We start from the raw sequence: 15,887 nt of genomic DNA, 5'->3' as shown, positions 1-15,887 counted from the left end.
GCATCCCCGCCTGCAAGAAGAGATCCCAACCTCCCAAATTCCTGTCACTCCCCAGCCTCAGGAAGCGAGTCTCAATCTTATTTAAAAATCAAAGTATCAGCCTCTCTCTACTGGGAGCCCCATTTGGTGCTGGGAACAGAAGTCCCATTGGCTGTGCCTTCTGGCAGGAAGAAAGTTAACTGGGGCAGGGAAGCCAGAGTTTCTCTGGCGGAAGGTTTGAGAGCAAGGCCTGGGCACCAGTGAAGTGGGGATCCCGGCAATTACAGACCAGTAAGTCTAACGTCAGTACTGGGAAAATTAGTTGAAACAATAGTAAAGAATAAAATTGTCAGACACATAGAAGAACATAAATTGTTGGGCAAAAGTCAACATGGTTTCTGTAAAGGGAAATCATAAGAACATAAGAAAGGCCGTACCGGGTCAGACCAAAGGTCCATCTAGCCCAGTATCTGTCTACCGACAGTGGCCAATGCCAGGTGCCCCTGAGGGAGTGAACCTAACAGGCAATGATCAAGTGATCTCTCTCCTGCCATCCATCTCCATCCTCTGACGAACAGAGGCTAGGGACACCATTCTTACCCATCCTGGCTAATAGCCATTTATGGACTTAGCCACCATGAATTTATCCAGTCCCCTTTTAAACATTGTTATAGTCCTAGCCTTCACAACCTCCTCAGGTAAGGAGTTCCACAAGTTGACTGTGCGCTGCGTGAAGAAGAACTTCCTTTTATTTGTTTTAAACCTGCTGCCTATTAATTTCATTTGGTGACCCCTAGTTCTTGTATTATGGGAATAAGTAAATAACTTTTCCTTATCCACTTTCTCAACATCACTCATGATTTTATATACCTCTATCATGTCCCCCCTTAGTCTTCTCTTTTCCAAACTGAAGAGTCCTAGTGTCTTACTAATCTCTTAGAGTTCTTTGAAGGGGTCAACAAACATGTGGACAAGGGGGATCCAGTGGACATAGTGTACTTAGATTTCCAGAAAGCCTTTGACAAGATCCCTCACCAAAGGCTCCTATGTAAATGAAGTTGCCATGGGATAAGAGGGAAGATCTCTTCATGGACTGAGAACTGGTTAAAAGACGGGGAACAAAGGGTAGGAATTAATGGCAAATTCTCAGAATGGAGAGGGGTAACTAGTGGTGTTCCCCAAGGATCAGTCCTAGGACCAATCCTATTCAACTTATTCATAAATGATCTGGAGAAAGGGGTAAACAGTGATGTGGCAAAGTTTGCAGATAACACTAAACTGCTCAAGATCGTTAAGACTAAAGCAGACTGTGAAGAACTTCAAGAAAGATCTCACAAAACTAAGTGAGTGGGCAACAAAATGGCAAATGAAATTTAATGTGGATAAATGTAAAGTAACGCACATTGGAAAAAATAACCCCAACTATACATATAATATGATGGAGGCTAATTTAGCTACAACTAATCAGGAAAGAGATCTTGGAGTCACCGTGGATAGTTTTCTGAAGATGTCCACACAGTGTGCAGCAGCAGTCAAAAAAGCAAACAGGATGTTAGGAATCATTAAAAAAGGGATAGAGAATAAGAGAGAGAATATCTTATTGCTCTTATAGAAATCCATGGTACGCCCACATCTTGAATACTGCTTACAGATGTGGTCTCCTCATCTCAAAAAAGATATACTGGCATTAGAAGAGGTTCAGAGAAGGGCAACTAAAATGATATGGGGTTTGGAAAGGGTCCCATATGAGGAGAGATTAAAGAGGCTAGGACTCTTCAGCTTGGAAAAGAGGAGACTAAGGGGGGGATATGATAGAGGTATATAAAATCATGAGTGGTGTGGAGAAAGTGAATAAGGAAAAGTTATTTACTTGTTCCCATAATATAAGAACTAGGGGCCACCAAATGAAATTAATGGGCAGCAGGTTTAAAACAAATAAAAGGAAGTTCTTCTTCACACAGCGCACAGTCAACTTGTGGAACTCTTTGCCTGGGGAAGTTGTGAAGGCTAGGACTATAACAGGGTTTAAAAGAGAACTAGATAAATTCATGGTGGTTAAGTCCATTAATGGCTATTAGCCAGGATGGGTAAGGAATGGTGTCCCTAGCCTCTGTTTGTCAGAGGGTGGAGATGGATGGCAGGAGAGAGATCACTTGATCTTTACCTGTTAGGTTCACTCCCTCTGGGGCCCCTGGCATTGGCCACTGTTGGTAGACAGGATACTGGGCTGGATGTACCTTTGATCTGACCCAGAATGGCCATTCTTATGTTCTCATGATAGAAAAAAAAAAGGAGGAGGGGGAAATCATTTTACACATAAGCCATCCCTAGAATTGGGCTCCCTTCCCCTCTGGGACTCTGCCAGAGGACCGGATATGGTAGCACTGCTGACTATTGCCCTCCCACTGCTGCTCCTCCCACCTGTTCATTCTTGGCATCCCCAACATATCAGCTCATCTCCCATATGACCAGGGAGTGGATTCGAGGCAGGCTCCACAGCTGGAGGGGACCCCCCTAAAAACAAGCTGCCAGCACAGCTCCCGGCTGACTGCAGCCTTCAGAGCTTTCTGGTTTGGGAGGGGCAGGGAGGACTCAGGGTTGAGAGAAAGGTAAGAGTCCATAGCGCAAGGTAAACAAGAGATCCCAAGCCCAGTTTGAGATCCAGTTATTCCTTGTGGTGCGCAGAGTCCACGCCCCCAGCTATGGAAACAACCAAGAGGCTTGCAAGATGCCAAGGTACAAGGTCTTTGTCCTACCCAGATATAACGCAGCAGGTGTAGAGAGCAAACCGTGAGAGGGGAGGAAAGGAAGAGAAGATGGGAGACAATCTGGACTCTTGAGTTTGCTGAAAGAGCTGGTTGAGGGGCCTGTCCCAGGGAGCTTACGTTCTAAGGAGACAGTGCACAGAGGGGCTGGAAAAGTCAGAACCATGGGATCGGATGGTGACTCTAGCATGGGCTCCGCAGTCTCGTGACGTTGGTTTGCACTGGGTGTCAGGGAGGGGATACTTCTGGGCAACAGGGAGGGGCAGAGCAGCGATTAGCGGTGGAGCACTAGATGAAGAATGTTCAGAGCACCGCCTCTGCACAGGTAAAGGGAAGCAGCCCAGGAGAGGAGACAGCAACAGGGACAAGGACAGATCTCCAGGTGCAGCACTGTACTGCCATGGTTCTTCCATGCCCGAGTCTCACCATGAGACGACAGCTGACCCTCGGCTCTCAGTTGCCTTGCTCAGCAGCTCAGTATCACAGGCTCAGCCTCCCTATTCAAGCAGAATAAACCTGAGCTTCCTTTTCTGTCTCACCCCACTAGGGGAGCGGGAGCATTAATCCCAGGTCTGAAGATGGGAAAACATACAAGGAATTCTCTCTATTTAGCAGCCCAACCTTTGGTGTTGCTAAGCAACTGAGCACCAGCAGCGGGCATAGGAGAGAGGAGTTATTTCATTTTAGTTTTCCTCTTAAGGCCAGTTGCTCTGCTGGGAGCCTGGCAGCGAGCGATCCAATTACAGGAGAAAGTGGCCAACCAAACCCTTTCCACTTTCTTTCCCACAAAGGATGAGCAGAGAGCGCTAATCCCAGCTGGGATGACAAGAACAACACAGGAGACTAAAATATGAGAAGATGTGAGGGTTTGCGGGGGGAAGGGGGAGAAATGTGCCAGGCAACAGCTCCCTGGAGACGAGACGGTGCCCAGCTGTGGGACTGCTAGAGGGAAGCACTGTTCAAAATCATTAGACCCAACATTCAGGGTGGGGTGGGTGGAGTGGAGAGAGAGTGTTTAAAAGCCAACATAATTAATAGAAACACCATGAAAGCTAACAATACATCCACCCCCCTGGTTCAATCCCCTGCAACCCAGTGACTAGAAACTGCTCCCAACAGTTAGGTATTCAGTGGCCTAACGCAGGGGTAGGCAACCTATGGCACGGGTGCCGAAGGCGGCACGTGAGCTGATTTTCAGTGGCACTCACACTGCCTGGGTCCTGGCCAGCGGTCCAGGGGGCTCTGCATTTTAATTTAATTTTAAATGAAGCTTCTTAAACATTTAAAAAACCTTATTTACTTTACATACAACAATAGTTTAGTATCTGAGGGGTAGTCGTGTTAGTCTGGATCTGTAAAAGCAGCAAAAAGTCTTGTGGCACCTTACAGACTAACAGACGTTTTGGAGCATGAGCTTTCGTGAGTGAATACCCACTTCGTCGGATGCATGCATTCACCCACAAAAGCTCATGCTCCAAAATGTCTGTTAGTCTATAAAGTGCCACAAAGACTCTTTGCTGCTTCAACAATAGTTTAGTTATATATTATAGACTTATAGAAAGATCTTCTAAAAACGTTAAAATGCATTACTGGCACGCGAAACCTTAAATTAGAGTGAATAACTGAAGATTCGGCACAGCACTTCTGAAAGGTTGCCGACCCCTGGCCTAACGTGAACATTTAGCGGGTCTCACACCATCTCTTAGCAGGCAAGCCTCCATGTGATTGCCACGAACTGTATTAATCACAACTTTGTGGACAACCTGTGAAAAAGCATGAAGGATTGAGACACCACACAGAAGCAACAGAGGGAACTAAACAGAACGGGGGTGGGAGGGACAGAGAAGAGTGAAACAGACTCTACCATGGGCTGTCAAATGCACAAAGCCGACCTGATTTCTCTAATCCCTTTCAGTCACAGGGACTTTCCTTGAGCTGTCATCTGTAATAGCAGAAGGTATAACACTGTCAGACAGAAGTCTGATTTAAGGGATGGGTCCCTTCAAACATTTCCTGGCAGGGTCAGTCCCTGTAGCTGGGTTCTAGAGCATGAGAAACAAACAGGCTACCGAGAAAGTGAAACTGACCAATTTAGTTCTACTGTCAGATCTCAGCAAACAGAGAACAAGCGGCGCAAACGGTGGCAAGGCTCACAGAGCACGTTCTATTATCTCTGCGTTAGATCCACAGGTCAGGAGAACATTGCTATCTGCAAGGGCTCCCTTTAACGCTGCAACAGGGGACTCTGTGGAAAGCCACCACATGGCTCACACGCGCCGTCTGATTGAAAGTGTGTTCCACTGGATAGGTTATTGCATTTTGTGCCATGAAGGTTTTCAAACCAACATTTTCCAAGAGAGCCGCACAGTCTGTGAGGGGAACACAGAGATTTGAGTGACGCTGGTTTTCTGATGGGAGGTGCCTTCTTCTCTGAACCCCTGCATAGAAATAGGAGAGAAAAGCCATCCAGCAATTAAGAAGCAAGAGAATAAACGAGGAAAGCCAGGGGACATATTAAATGGATGCTGAAGTGCTCTGAAGATGAAAAGCAGTAAGTGCCTGGCCCTCAGCCAGCCTCCAACTCCAGATTACAACCAGTATTAACCTGCCAGAACAGGACACTGCCACTTGCTCAAATACTTGGGAAGTGTTGGAGGACGCTTGGAAGAGGTGGACACTCGTATACTAGCAGCTGTTGCCATGTTTCGGGCCTTTCAATGGCATCTGTGGGGACATCATGACATCAAGTTTGCTACAAAGCTGCAGATCTATAAAACCATGGTTAAATCACCTCTCTCAGTTGTTCAGCGGTGAAACATGGGCACTGAAGAAGGCTGAGGAGTGACAGATGGATGTTTTTGATTCTCGTCATTTTCGTCAGGTATAATAGAGGAATAGAAGGTATATTAAGTAATCAGGACAAGAGCCGTGATGCTGGGTTTGGTTATGAATATCTTCAACTGCCTCCATCAGCCCGAGTTTGGTTTTGGTGACTTGCGCATATTTTTAGGATGGAAGACAAACAGATTCCAAAGCAAGGCCTGCTGCTACACAGCTGACAATCATGTGATTGCCAAAAGCTTCAATCGTACGGTAAGATCGCCAGTGATGGACATCAACTGAATATTCAGCCACACCTCCTAAGAACATTGATAGAGATGTCCCTTTGGGATCTGCCACGGTGCTGACAATGACGACTACTCCAAGATCCTGCAGTTATTAATGACATGCTGATGAGGGGCACTAGCCAGCTGGGTCAAAGATCAGAATACTGCGGTATAAGCACAGACCACAGCAACATGCCTTCTCCTTAATGCTGATCCTCCCCTAACCTACCCCTTTCCAGGCTCCTCTCCCTCCCCTCCCCCAAACTTCATCCCTACCAGCTTCTTGACTGGTCTTGTAAATGTATTTGTTACCATAATGATACAATCCGCTGAAGAGACAGACTAGCGACATCACTTCCCAAGCACCCTGAGCCAGTTCCATTTTCAAAACACTTCGCAAATGCTACAGTGTGTTTAAAAATTCTCCCCTTCCACAAGCGTCCTTGCTGCAGTACGTCAATAGGTAAGACATACATCAATGGGAAACACCACAAAAATCAACCATCTGATCAAGATATTCAAAAGTAACTAGAGACTCTGGGTGTCTCAATTCTGGGGTACCACTGGAGACACCTTAAACAGACCTGATTTTCCAAAGGCAGGTGTCCGAGTTTCAGAATATGTTGGACAAGAGCCCAGAAGGGGGCACTCCCACCTTCAGGACTTAAATGCTCCATCACTGATCATATCCCTGCTGAAGTCATGCATGATTCTCATGCAGTAAGTCAGTCCCCTACAGGTAGTCACGCTGCTCTATTACAAGTGCCAGAGGCCTGTGAGGATCTGGGGACAGGAGAGGAGGAAAACTAGCCAAGTGGGAAAGGGCAAAAGTCGGTGGAAGATAAATGTCTGCTGTTAAGGGGGAATTACAAGCAGCCCATGGTATCATCAAATCCAACCATTAGCAAGCAGTTGCTAGTGTATTTTCAGGCTCAGTGTAATCCTTCCAGCTTCTTCCCCAGAGTGTGTGTTTATGCCCATCTGGTCCAGATGTGCAGCGCACAATCTGCCAGCACAGCCCCTGCGCTCACTATTGAACTTGGCAAGCTGGGCTGTTTTCGCTTCCAATGCCAACGAGCACAATAGTGATAAAGGTGGCTTTGCTTGCCACCCAGCCCCACGAGGCTGCCACCCAGCCTCTCGCAAAGCATTGCGCTGGACAGCAGCAGGGCTTGGCTGCCAGCTGGATTCAGGAGGCACCAATGCAATTAGAGCCTCTCTAATATACAAGGTTTATCGCCCTCATAATACCCGTCATTAAAACCATGCACATCGCAGAGCTGCCCTGCCAACCAAGCAAGCACCAAATGGTCCAACAGTTTGACACTGATGCTGGGAGATGGCCCAGGTACGGGGGAGGGAGGGACGGATGGACGGACGGACGGACGGACACACACACACACACCAAGGAAGAAACATATAGCTGGGTTAATTTATGAGGCCTATTTAGTGCCATACTATAGCTTGGATGCAGAGATGGGATCTGTCACTATCACGGACTTATCTTTGTTCTGACATCGCATGACCGACCCCTCTTGCAAATCGTCCTGTGGGCACTGGGCTGTGCAATGAGTGACGTGCAGCCATCACAGTTTCATAGCGTTTATGGCCAGCAGGGACCATTAGAACATCTGCTCTGACCTCCTGTATCTCTCAGGCCATTAAATTTCACCTTGTTACTCCAGCCCTGAGTCCAGTGACTTTACACTAAAGTTGGGTTAGTTTAATCCTCAAGTATCAGAGGGGTAGCCGTGTTAGTCTGGTTCTGTAAAAGCAGCAAAGAATCCTGTGGCACCTTATAGACTAACAGACGTTTTGCAGCATGAGCTTTCGTGGGTGAATACCCACTTCATCGGATGCACTTCGTCTCTTGCATCCGACGAAGTGGGTATTCACCCACGAAAGCTCATGCTGCAAAACGTCTGTTAGTCTATAAGGTGCCACAGGATTCTTTGCTGCTTTTAATCCTCAGGAGACTCAACTGTTGGAACTGGTGGCAGTAGTACCTTCAACAGTCAGATGCCCATGAGACATGAAGCACCAGGAATGCATTGGGGACCCGTCTCTCTAAAGCATGGGCCTCAAAGAATGGAAAAATCACCAGCCCATCCAGCAAAGAGGAACAGAGGACGACATGGGCTGGGCCAGCACACGTCCAGCAGAGGGCAGCAGTGCATCTTCACTCCCAGCCAATGGCCACATCAGGGGGTGGTATCACCCCATGGCGGAAGTGGGGGAACAACTGACACAGAGGGAGAGCTTTGAAAGACTTTCCCACCACCGTGGTCCATGTGTCAGTAACAACGAGAGCTTTCCTTCATCACTCCCATCCATTTGCCTCCACCCTGGCAGGAGCACATGGTTTTCACAGCTTTCCACCCCTTGGCATCTCTGTTGAACTCCAATGGAAGGGGAACCAACACGACAGTCGTTTGGGTTTTGTGAGCACCCAACAACGAGGGACTGGGTGGAGACCCACCACAGAAATAGCTGTGGGAGGACAAAAGACACTCCCCGATTGAGCAGGATTTGGACAAAGCAAGAGGCTCCATATCCCATCACAAGTCGCTTGAGCCATCCAGCCCTCTCGTTCTCCAGTGCCAACCCTGTGCTGCAAACCTAAGCAGAGAGCCCCATATGACCTCCGGGAAGATAGACCCCAGGGCCTCGACTCACCCGCTGATGATCTCCTTGTTCTCAGCTCGGATGAAGTGCTCTTTCTCGGGGGTCAGGATGCACAAGGAGAACTTCTGCCCCGTCCGGCTCTCCCCATCCACAACATCCGTGCACTGGTTCATGTTGATGGTGCCCTGGGGGAGGGTCGTGGGCTGGAACAGAAGGAGGCAGGTTTTAAAAGGAGGAGCAGAGGAGCCAAACATTGCGTGGTGGACATCCCACCCCCACCCAGCAGCACAGAACCAGGCACTCTCCACACATCTATTCATTCACAAGGAGTCCAGCTGACTGTGCCATGCGTAACTCTTCTCCAGGCTTTCCCATCCCACCACCCTTCGCCCAAGACAAAGCTTCACTTAAGCCATCCCTTGGTCTCGGACAGTTCGCAGAGCCGGCCATGTACAGTCCCAGCTGCCACTCTGGACAGGCAGCCCTTCCCCTCTCTGACCCACAGGAAGTGCTACCTCCAGCAAGGCAGATTCCGCAACCACACTGGGCTGGGGGGGGTGAACCTGCTAGAAGAACCAACTCTTTCCTTCACCTGGTGTTTACATCAATGCTCACCGCCCCGAAGATCTAAGAGGCATTCAAACCAAGTTCCATTGGTTGCCTCAAATACTGCTCCATTTACTGCTCACCTCACCCTCACCATCATATCTGACCTGCCACAGCTCCTCCCTCCCCTCCCCCAATAACTCCACATACCCCCAGGCTCCCACACCCTGCCCCCACTACCTCATCCAGCCTTCCCAACACCTCTCCCATTCTGGCTGCCTCCAATCCTCCTCCACCATTTGCTTTGGTGGAGGCACAGGCTCCTGTCCCCCAGCAGGACAGGCATGCATGGAGACAAGCTGAGCAGGAAATTGGTGACTTGCTCTCAAGGGCGAGAAGCCTCACGAGCCTTGGTATCGAGGTATTCCTGCATGACTGTATCATTCCTAAGAGACATCAGGCCCTTGCTCCCCTGGATACTTTGCAGACTGATTGCTGTGTAGATACCCATTCACTGGGGGTTACAGAAGGCCTTCCCGGCAGCACAGCGTGACCAGCTGGTAGGACAAACATTACATACCCACGCACCCCAGTAAAACCGGCCTAATGATTCCAACTCCAAACATAAACTGCAGGAGGAAACAACAGCTGCCAGCGCTGACATGCTCCCACTCTACAAAAATAGAAAACAAATGGCAGGCAAAAGAACCATCTCACACACAAGTGCAGACAGAGCAGAGTCCCGGCTCTGAGCAGATGCTTCTAGTTCTGACTTCCCGCGGCTCGGCCAGGCCGGCTCTGGGATCCGAATCCAGCCAACAACAGCAGTGATTTCAGGCAGCTGTCGCTAGCACGATTCCCGGACCAGCCCAGACGGGACCTTGTGGAACATGGTCTGAAGGCTACCCTGTAAAACAGTGCTATTTTAACTGAAGGCCACAACACGCCGAACATTAACTACTCGAAGTGGGGGCTAGGGATGAGTGGGGAGAGGACTAGTCTATGATCTACACTGTAGGAGCTGTAGAGTGAAGAGATCTGGTTCCTAATCTTTAACACACGGTGTGGCCTAGCAGTGTACAGACAGCACCACTCTGGTGTTTTAACATTGTTCCTGAACTGGGAGTCAGCCCTGCTAGAATCCGAGGCCAAGAATTGTCAGAAGGGACGAAAGATTTTGGGCGCTCAACTTAAATCCTCTTAAGAAGGGACCTCCTTTTCAGAGGGTGGGCGCTCAGCACACTCTTCTCAAGGTAGGCACCCAAAACCCACCACTGAAAAATCTTGGCCCAAAGCTTTAACAGGGCCCAAGAACACATGGACTACACCACAGGGTAGCCACCCTCTAACTGCTGGGTGCTGTCACGTGTGAGCAAATCCCTCCACGGGGTAGCTAATACTGTACAGTGCAGATAGCGCTGTAGCATGTTTGTCAGCAAGCCAAGCTAGGCTCCAGCTATCCACAGTGCCCCTGATGCTCAAGACACATGGGATATGTCTACACTGCAATTAAAACCCTGCGCCTGACCCGTGCCAGCTGACTCACACCCACTGGGCATGGGCTAAGGGGCTGTTTAATTTCAGTGTCTGTGCTTGGGCTAGAGGAGTGAAGGGATCTCTCCCCCACCAGGAAGGGCGATCTCATGTCATGCTCCACCTTTATGGCCATGATTGAGCTCCTGGGCTTGCTCCATTTTGTGTTGTTTTTCTTACACAGACACACGGGCTAAGGTCACATTGCTCTGGACCTGACCCTTGTTTGGGGGGGAATCTGCTTTTTCATCTGGCTGGGCAGGCAGCCAGCCAAGCCTAAGCACACACTCCGTAGGATTTTCCCATTAAAGTTAATGAAACATCGAGTTTGCCGGCATCTGCGCCTGCCAGCCTCGAGGCCCCACATTAATCTGCCACGGCTGTCTAAGCAGGTGCCTGAGCCACTCTTACCGCATGTGGGGAGCAGCGGGGGGATCGAAGGAATTCAGTTCCCTGCTGTCAGAGACACAGAAGATACAGTCGTCACCTAGGGAGATTATTAAAGAGACAGCGGCCTGTGTTGCGGGGTGGGGAGAGGGGAATTTCCACTGCCCTGGGCTCTGCAACACCTGCAAGGTCATGCCACGGGAAGGCCAGGCAGATGCGGGAGCATGCAGGCGCTGTGGAACACGCAGGCCTTCTCCTCAGACGCAGAGAAACCCGCCCGGGGAAATGATCTCCACGAGGGGTAGGAGAGAACACAACTCAGGCACCGGAGTGGGAGGCTAGGAGTTCAGGAGACCAAGAGTCTACGTCCACCTCTGCCACTAACATACTGTGCGGCCGTGGGCATCCACTTGGGCCTCAGTTTCCCCCTAAGTGTGAAACAGGAATAATGCATTTCAATCTTTGGGAAGTGCTTTGAGATCCAGGGACGATAAAAGGTGCTAGCAGTGCCCAGCAATGATTCAGGCTCAGTCTACACTGCCAGCTAGGGGTGTGATTCCCAGCACATATTCGTGCTACCTCTCATCAAGCTAGTGAGAGCACAAACAGCAGCGTAGTCATGGGAGCATGAGTAGCAGCAGCGCAGGGACAGCTTAACTGTGTCAAGTACATACCCACCGGTTTCCAGCAGGTTTGTACTCGGCGCAGCTAAGCCATGTCTCTGCTGCCACTGCCCGTGCTGCTGCAGCTACACCAGATCACAGTGCAGACGTCGCCTACGGGACAGGTCGTGCACATCTGAATTTCTCTCCTGACTTCAGCGGAAAAACGCGGAGGATCTGGCCCCGCTACATCACAGCTGGCGTCGTCTCTGCCAACGTGCCGCAGGGCACAGGAGAAGGTGCCACTCTGTTCCCCTCTTTCAATTCCCGGAGCACATTCTCCCACACAGCAGCAGCCACCTCTGCCACCTCCAGGGCCAGAGCCCAGGGAAAAGGTCTGTAGCGTCAGCACCCCTCAGTTATGCTCCTCAGAGACGGCGGGATCCTGCCTGTCCTTGGGTGCAGGGGAGGATTTTTTGCATGAATGTTTTGTAACAGTCCTGATCCAGTGACGGAAGCGGAGTCAATTCATCCGCAATCCACTGAGAGAGGGTTGGGTTTGAACCCGGCTCCAGACATAAAATACGCGCCAGCTGGAGGGCATCGTAATCCACAGCGTGGCGCACTGCTGCCATATGACGCCCTTTGCTGCAGGACAGTTCAAGCCCTGGGGTGCACTTCCAGCAGCAGGTAGCGTGCGGACGCCGCACACCCAGCCAGCCTGGGTATAAATAGCAGCATCCTTGACTTGGATGAACAAAGTGGCCTACATGCCTGAACCCCCAGGGTACATCCCCTACACAGCCAGGGTACATCCCCTACACAGCTCTCTACATGCTCAAGCTGTGCCGCCCGTGTCTACACTGCTATTTTAGCAGTGCAGCATCCCTCTGACAGAGCCTTTTCCTGCTGCCGTGAAAGGCTCTGGCAGTGGGGAGAGGCTCCGGCAGCAGCTCCCCTCCTGCCGGAAACCTTCCCTACTGCCAGAGCCTTTCACGGCTGCATGTAGCCACACATACAGTGCCTGAATTCTACACGCTGCCACAAGTAGAAACACAGCTTAAGAGTCCAGCTCTGCCTTCTCCCTTCCACATGAGCTGCAAAGACCTAGCACCTCCCCCTCTAATTCGCAAACGCTGGCCTCAAAACAAGGGCATAAGGAAGTGGGTAACTGACCCTTTAAGGCAGCACCCAGCCTAGGGCCCTGGGGTTACTTGAAAAAGCCAGAGAGGATCCAAGCCGGGAAGGGGGGAAGCAAAGGAACATGGAAGTGGATCAGACAAGGGGGAGAGGAAAAGAAGAAGCCGAGAGAAAGTGAGACAGGGAGTGGGAAAGGTGTCGGCGCTCATTGAAGCTGACAGGTCCATCTGCAGCAGTCATTCCTTCTCATCCGATTAGAGTGTCACCTCCAGCGCGGCCCCGTCTCTCCCACTCCTTCGCTCCCATCACCGCCTCCAGCTGCTTCAACTGGCAGCAGCCCTCCCACACAGAGCCCTTTGAAACTTCACTTCCTCCAGGACCCAATATTCTTGGATCAGCTAACCTGCCCATGAAAAGCCTGCCTTGGCCCACGGAGTCCTCCCCCCGCCAGACAACGCGACCACCGGCACATTGCAACCAGGAGTGTTCCCAAAACAGCTCTACGATGGACTGATCTCAGCACCAGCCTCCATTTGGGCCAGCCTTCAACCCCTCCCTTGGGGCCAGCATTCAAACCCCTCCCTTGGGGCCCATATCCCCTCTCCCTGGCACCGCCTAAACTCTGGCCGTCAAAATAGTGAGGTGAGCGGAACAGAAGCCGACACGTTTCGAATACTATGAAGAGGAAGAGAAAGAGGGCACAGAGAAAGCATCCAAACCAGTTTCTCTGACACTTCCTCCTGCAGATAGCGAGGCTGGCAAGGAGAATTATTTTTGGCAACCACTGTAGAGTGCTTTGCCATGGAAACGAACACAGATGCCACTGAAGTATCTTCAAGAGCTGCCTATGCAGTTAAAAAAATAATAAGCGAGGAATCATGGACTTGTGGTTAGTGCAAGGGGGTGGGAATCAGGATTCCCGGGAGCTGGTCCCAACTCTGCCATAGACTAACCGCGACCTTGGGCAAGTTACTTAACCCCACTGTCCCTAAGTTTATGCAGCTGTATAATGTGGAAAATGTTTCCCTACCTCACAAAAACGCTGAGAGACTTAATGGTATTTCTGATGATAGAGCCTAAGGGCCAACCAAGAACCACTGTGCTAGGTGCGGTACAAACACAGGATAAGAGATGGTCCCTGCCCTCCTTGTTGTGTGTTTATACAGCAGCTAGTACAATGCAGCCCAGCTACAGCAATACAAATAATAATAAACAAGACAGAAAAGGGAGGGGGAAGGGACAGAACATACAGGAGTCCAGGCAAGATTATTAAGTGACCAGTGATTCTGAGTGCATCAATACGGAGGGGCTCAGCCTTGGACACGTTAAAAGGTCCTGATTTCCAAAGGTCAGGTGATCACCACTTTCTGGGAATCAGGCCCCCCGAAGGGCATCTCAAGTTAGGCAGCCAAAAATCAGAGATGCCTAAAAATCACGAGTCCCTTTTGAAATCCTTGGGCCTGATGTTTGTGAATCACTTTGAGATGTGCGGGGAAGGGGGGAGGAGGGGGACTGGATGGACCAAATACACAGTTACATCATGTTTCAGAAAGCACAGGCTGGCATTTGCCATTTGAAGCAGCAAGGAAGTCGATCCCTAAAAGGATTTTCTGTCTTATACAAAAATAAAACCCAGCTTTCTGGTAACTGGGGGGTGGGGCTTTCACAAACTCCAACAGGAGTCCTAGACACACCATCGCTTCACTTGTCTGTGGCAAAGCCTGAGCTTTCACTCCTCTGGAGTGTTGTGTAAATTCAGTCCTGCTCCCCGCCCTGATCATGCCAGGGACCAAAGCCAGGCCAACTGAAAGAGGGGCTCAGACTTGCTCCCGAAGAATCTGGCTATTTACCAACACAAAGGACACTCGGGGGCACTGATTCACTTACGCTGCTATCCTCTGTCCTCCTTAAAGGAGAGCGAAAGCACAAGTGAGACAAGGCCTTCCAACGGCGACTCCTCCATGCTGCTGGGAGCACATGGGCCCAAGTGACAGGTCAGCAGGATGCCTGGGCAGGCTGCTCAAACTTCCTGTGACGCGTGGGGTGACCAGTCACATTTTCCCACTAAGGGCTAAAACGGCCATATTACAGGAGGGCACCAGGAAGCCTGAGATACGGTTGGTTGGACTCAGGCCTGTGCACTGCAGTGTGGATGCTGGAGCCCTGGATTGGGGCCCGGGTTAAAAAATTCTCAACCTAGGGTCAGTAATCAGTGGAGCTGCCCTAGCCCTGCGTTCTGCAACCCAGGGTCCAGTAACTCAAGTTCCACCACCCCTGGGCTTCCATTGCAGTGCAGACACACCTTGCAGTTTCTTGGGAGGAGTTTCAGGTAAGAGAGCCCTGGCACATTTACTCAACGGGGACAGGACAGGAGGCAGCCTGCAGTTTTTATTCCTACTCCTTCCTCCCCTTCGCCAGCCACACAAGGGAATATCCAGACTCACCAGAATACGTCCTGGGCCGATTAGCAGGGCTGAGGCTGTGTCGGCAGCCAGCGAGGACGGTGCTGCAAAACCACCAGTTGTACGGCATGGTTTGTCCTCTCGCCCATCCTTTCACCAGCAAGAGCGCATCCCACTCAACTTAGAGGATAGGTCTATCAATGGCCATTAGCCAAGATGGGCAGGGATGCAACCCCATCCTCTAGGTGTCCATAGCCTGGCACTGGCCACTGTCGGAAGATGGGCTACTGGGCTAGCTGGACCATTGGTCTGACCCAGTGTGGCCGTTCTTATGGGAGTGGGCTAGCGACCCCAGAGACCTAACCTACTAATTGTTGTTACAATGGATGAGGCCAGAGGGAGGACGTGGACTTGGAAAGTGCCTCTGCTAAACAATGGAGTTGGCAGCACTGAGTGAGCTCTCTGCTGATGCAGGCAGGATTTCACACAGCCAGCTGGCCCCTCAACCCAGCCCCAAGCATCAGCAGCCAGTTGGAAGGAGCTGAAGCCGAAAGGTACAGGGCAAAGGTGAGGGGGATCACACGGTCTCACACCCAAAGTGCAAACAAGCACACACCTTGAGCAAGTGTGGGCACCGCCCTTCCACTGCTGCTGTATAATCTGATCCACAGGGTCCCAGCAAACACAGGACACCGCCAAGAGAAAGCAGTGGGGGAATGAACCAGGCAAATGGACTCTCTTTAGCAAAAACTGGCAAAGGTAAACATCTGATGGGACAACCCGTATCAGCCCAGAGAACCT

The 15,887-nt window shown here is 50.6% G+C and overlaps 1 protein-coding gene across 13 annotated transcripts in view; it reads right to left on the bottom strand.

Moving 5' to 3' along the window:
• Positions 1 to 15,887, bottom strand: part of LOC120372884 (myosin phosphatase Rho interacting protein) — a 172,631-nt gene that overhangs the window by 81,955 nt on the left and 74,789 nt on the right. For all 13 annotated transcript variants that reach the window (XM_039490367.1, XM_039490368.1, XM_039490366.1 and 10 more), the window contains one exon: positions 8,528 to 8,679. In XM_039490367.1, the coding sequence (XP_039346301.1) occupies positions 8,528 to 8,679 (152 nt within the window). The remainder of the gene's footprint in view (positions 1 to 8,527; positions 8,680 to 15,887) is intronic.

Source organism: Mauremys reevesii, linkage group 10 (assembly GCF_016161935.1).
Source record: "Mauremys reevesii isolate NIE-2019 linkage group 10, ASM1616193v1, whole genome shotgun sequence".
In the NCBI taxonomy this organism is placed as follows: Eukaryota; Metazoa; Chordata; order Testudines; family Geoemydidae; genus Mauremys; species Mauremys reevesii.
Note: the sequence above shows the minus strand (reverse complement) of the source record. Positions and strands in the feature narration are given on the sequence as shown.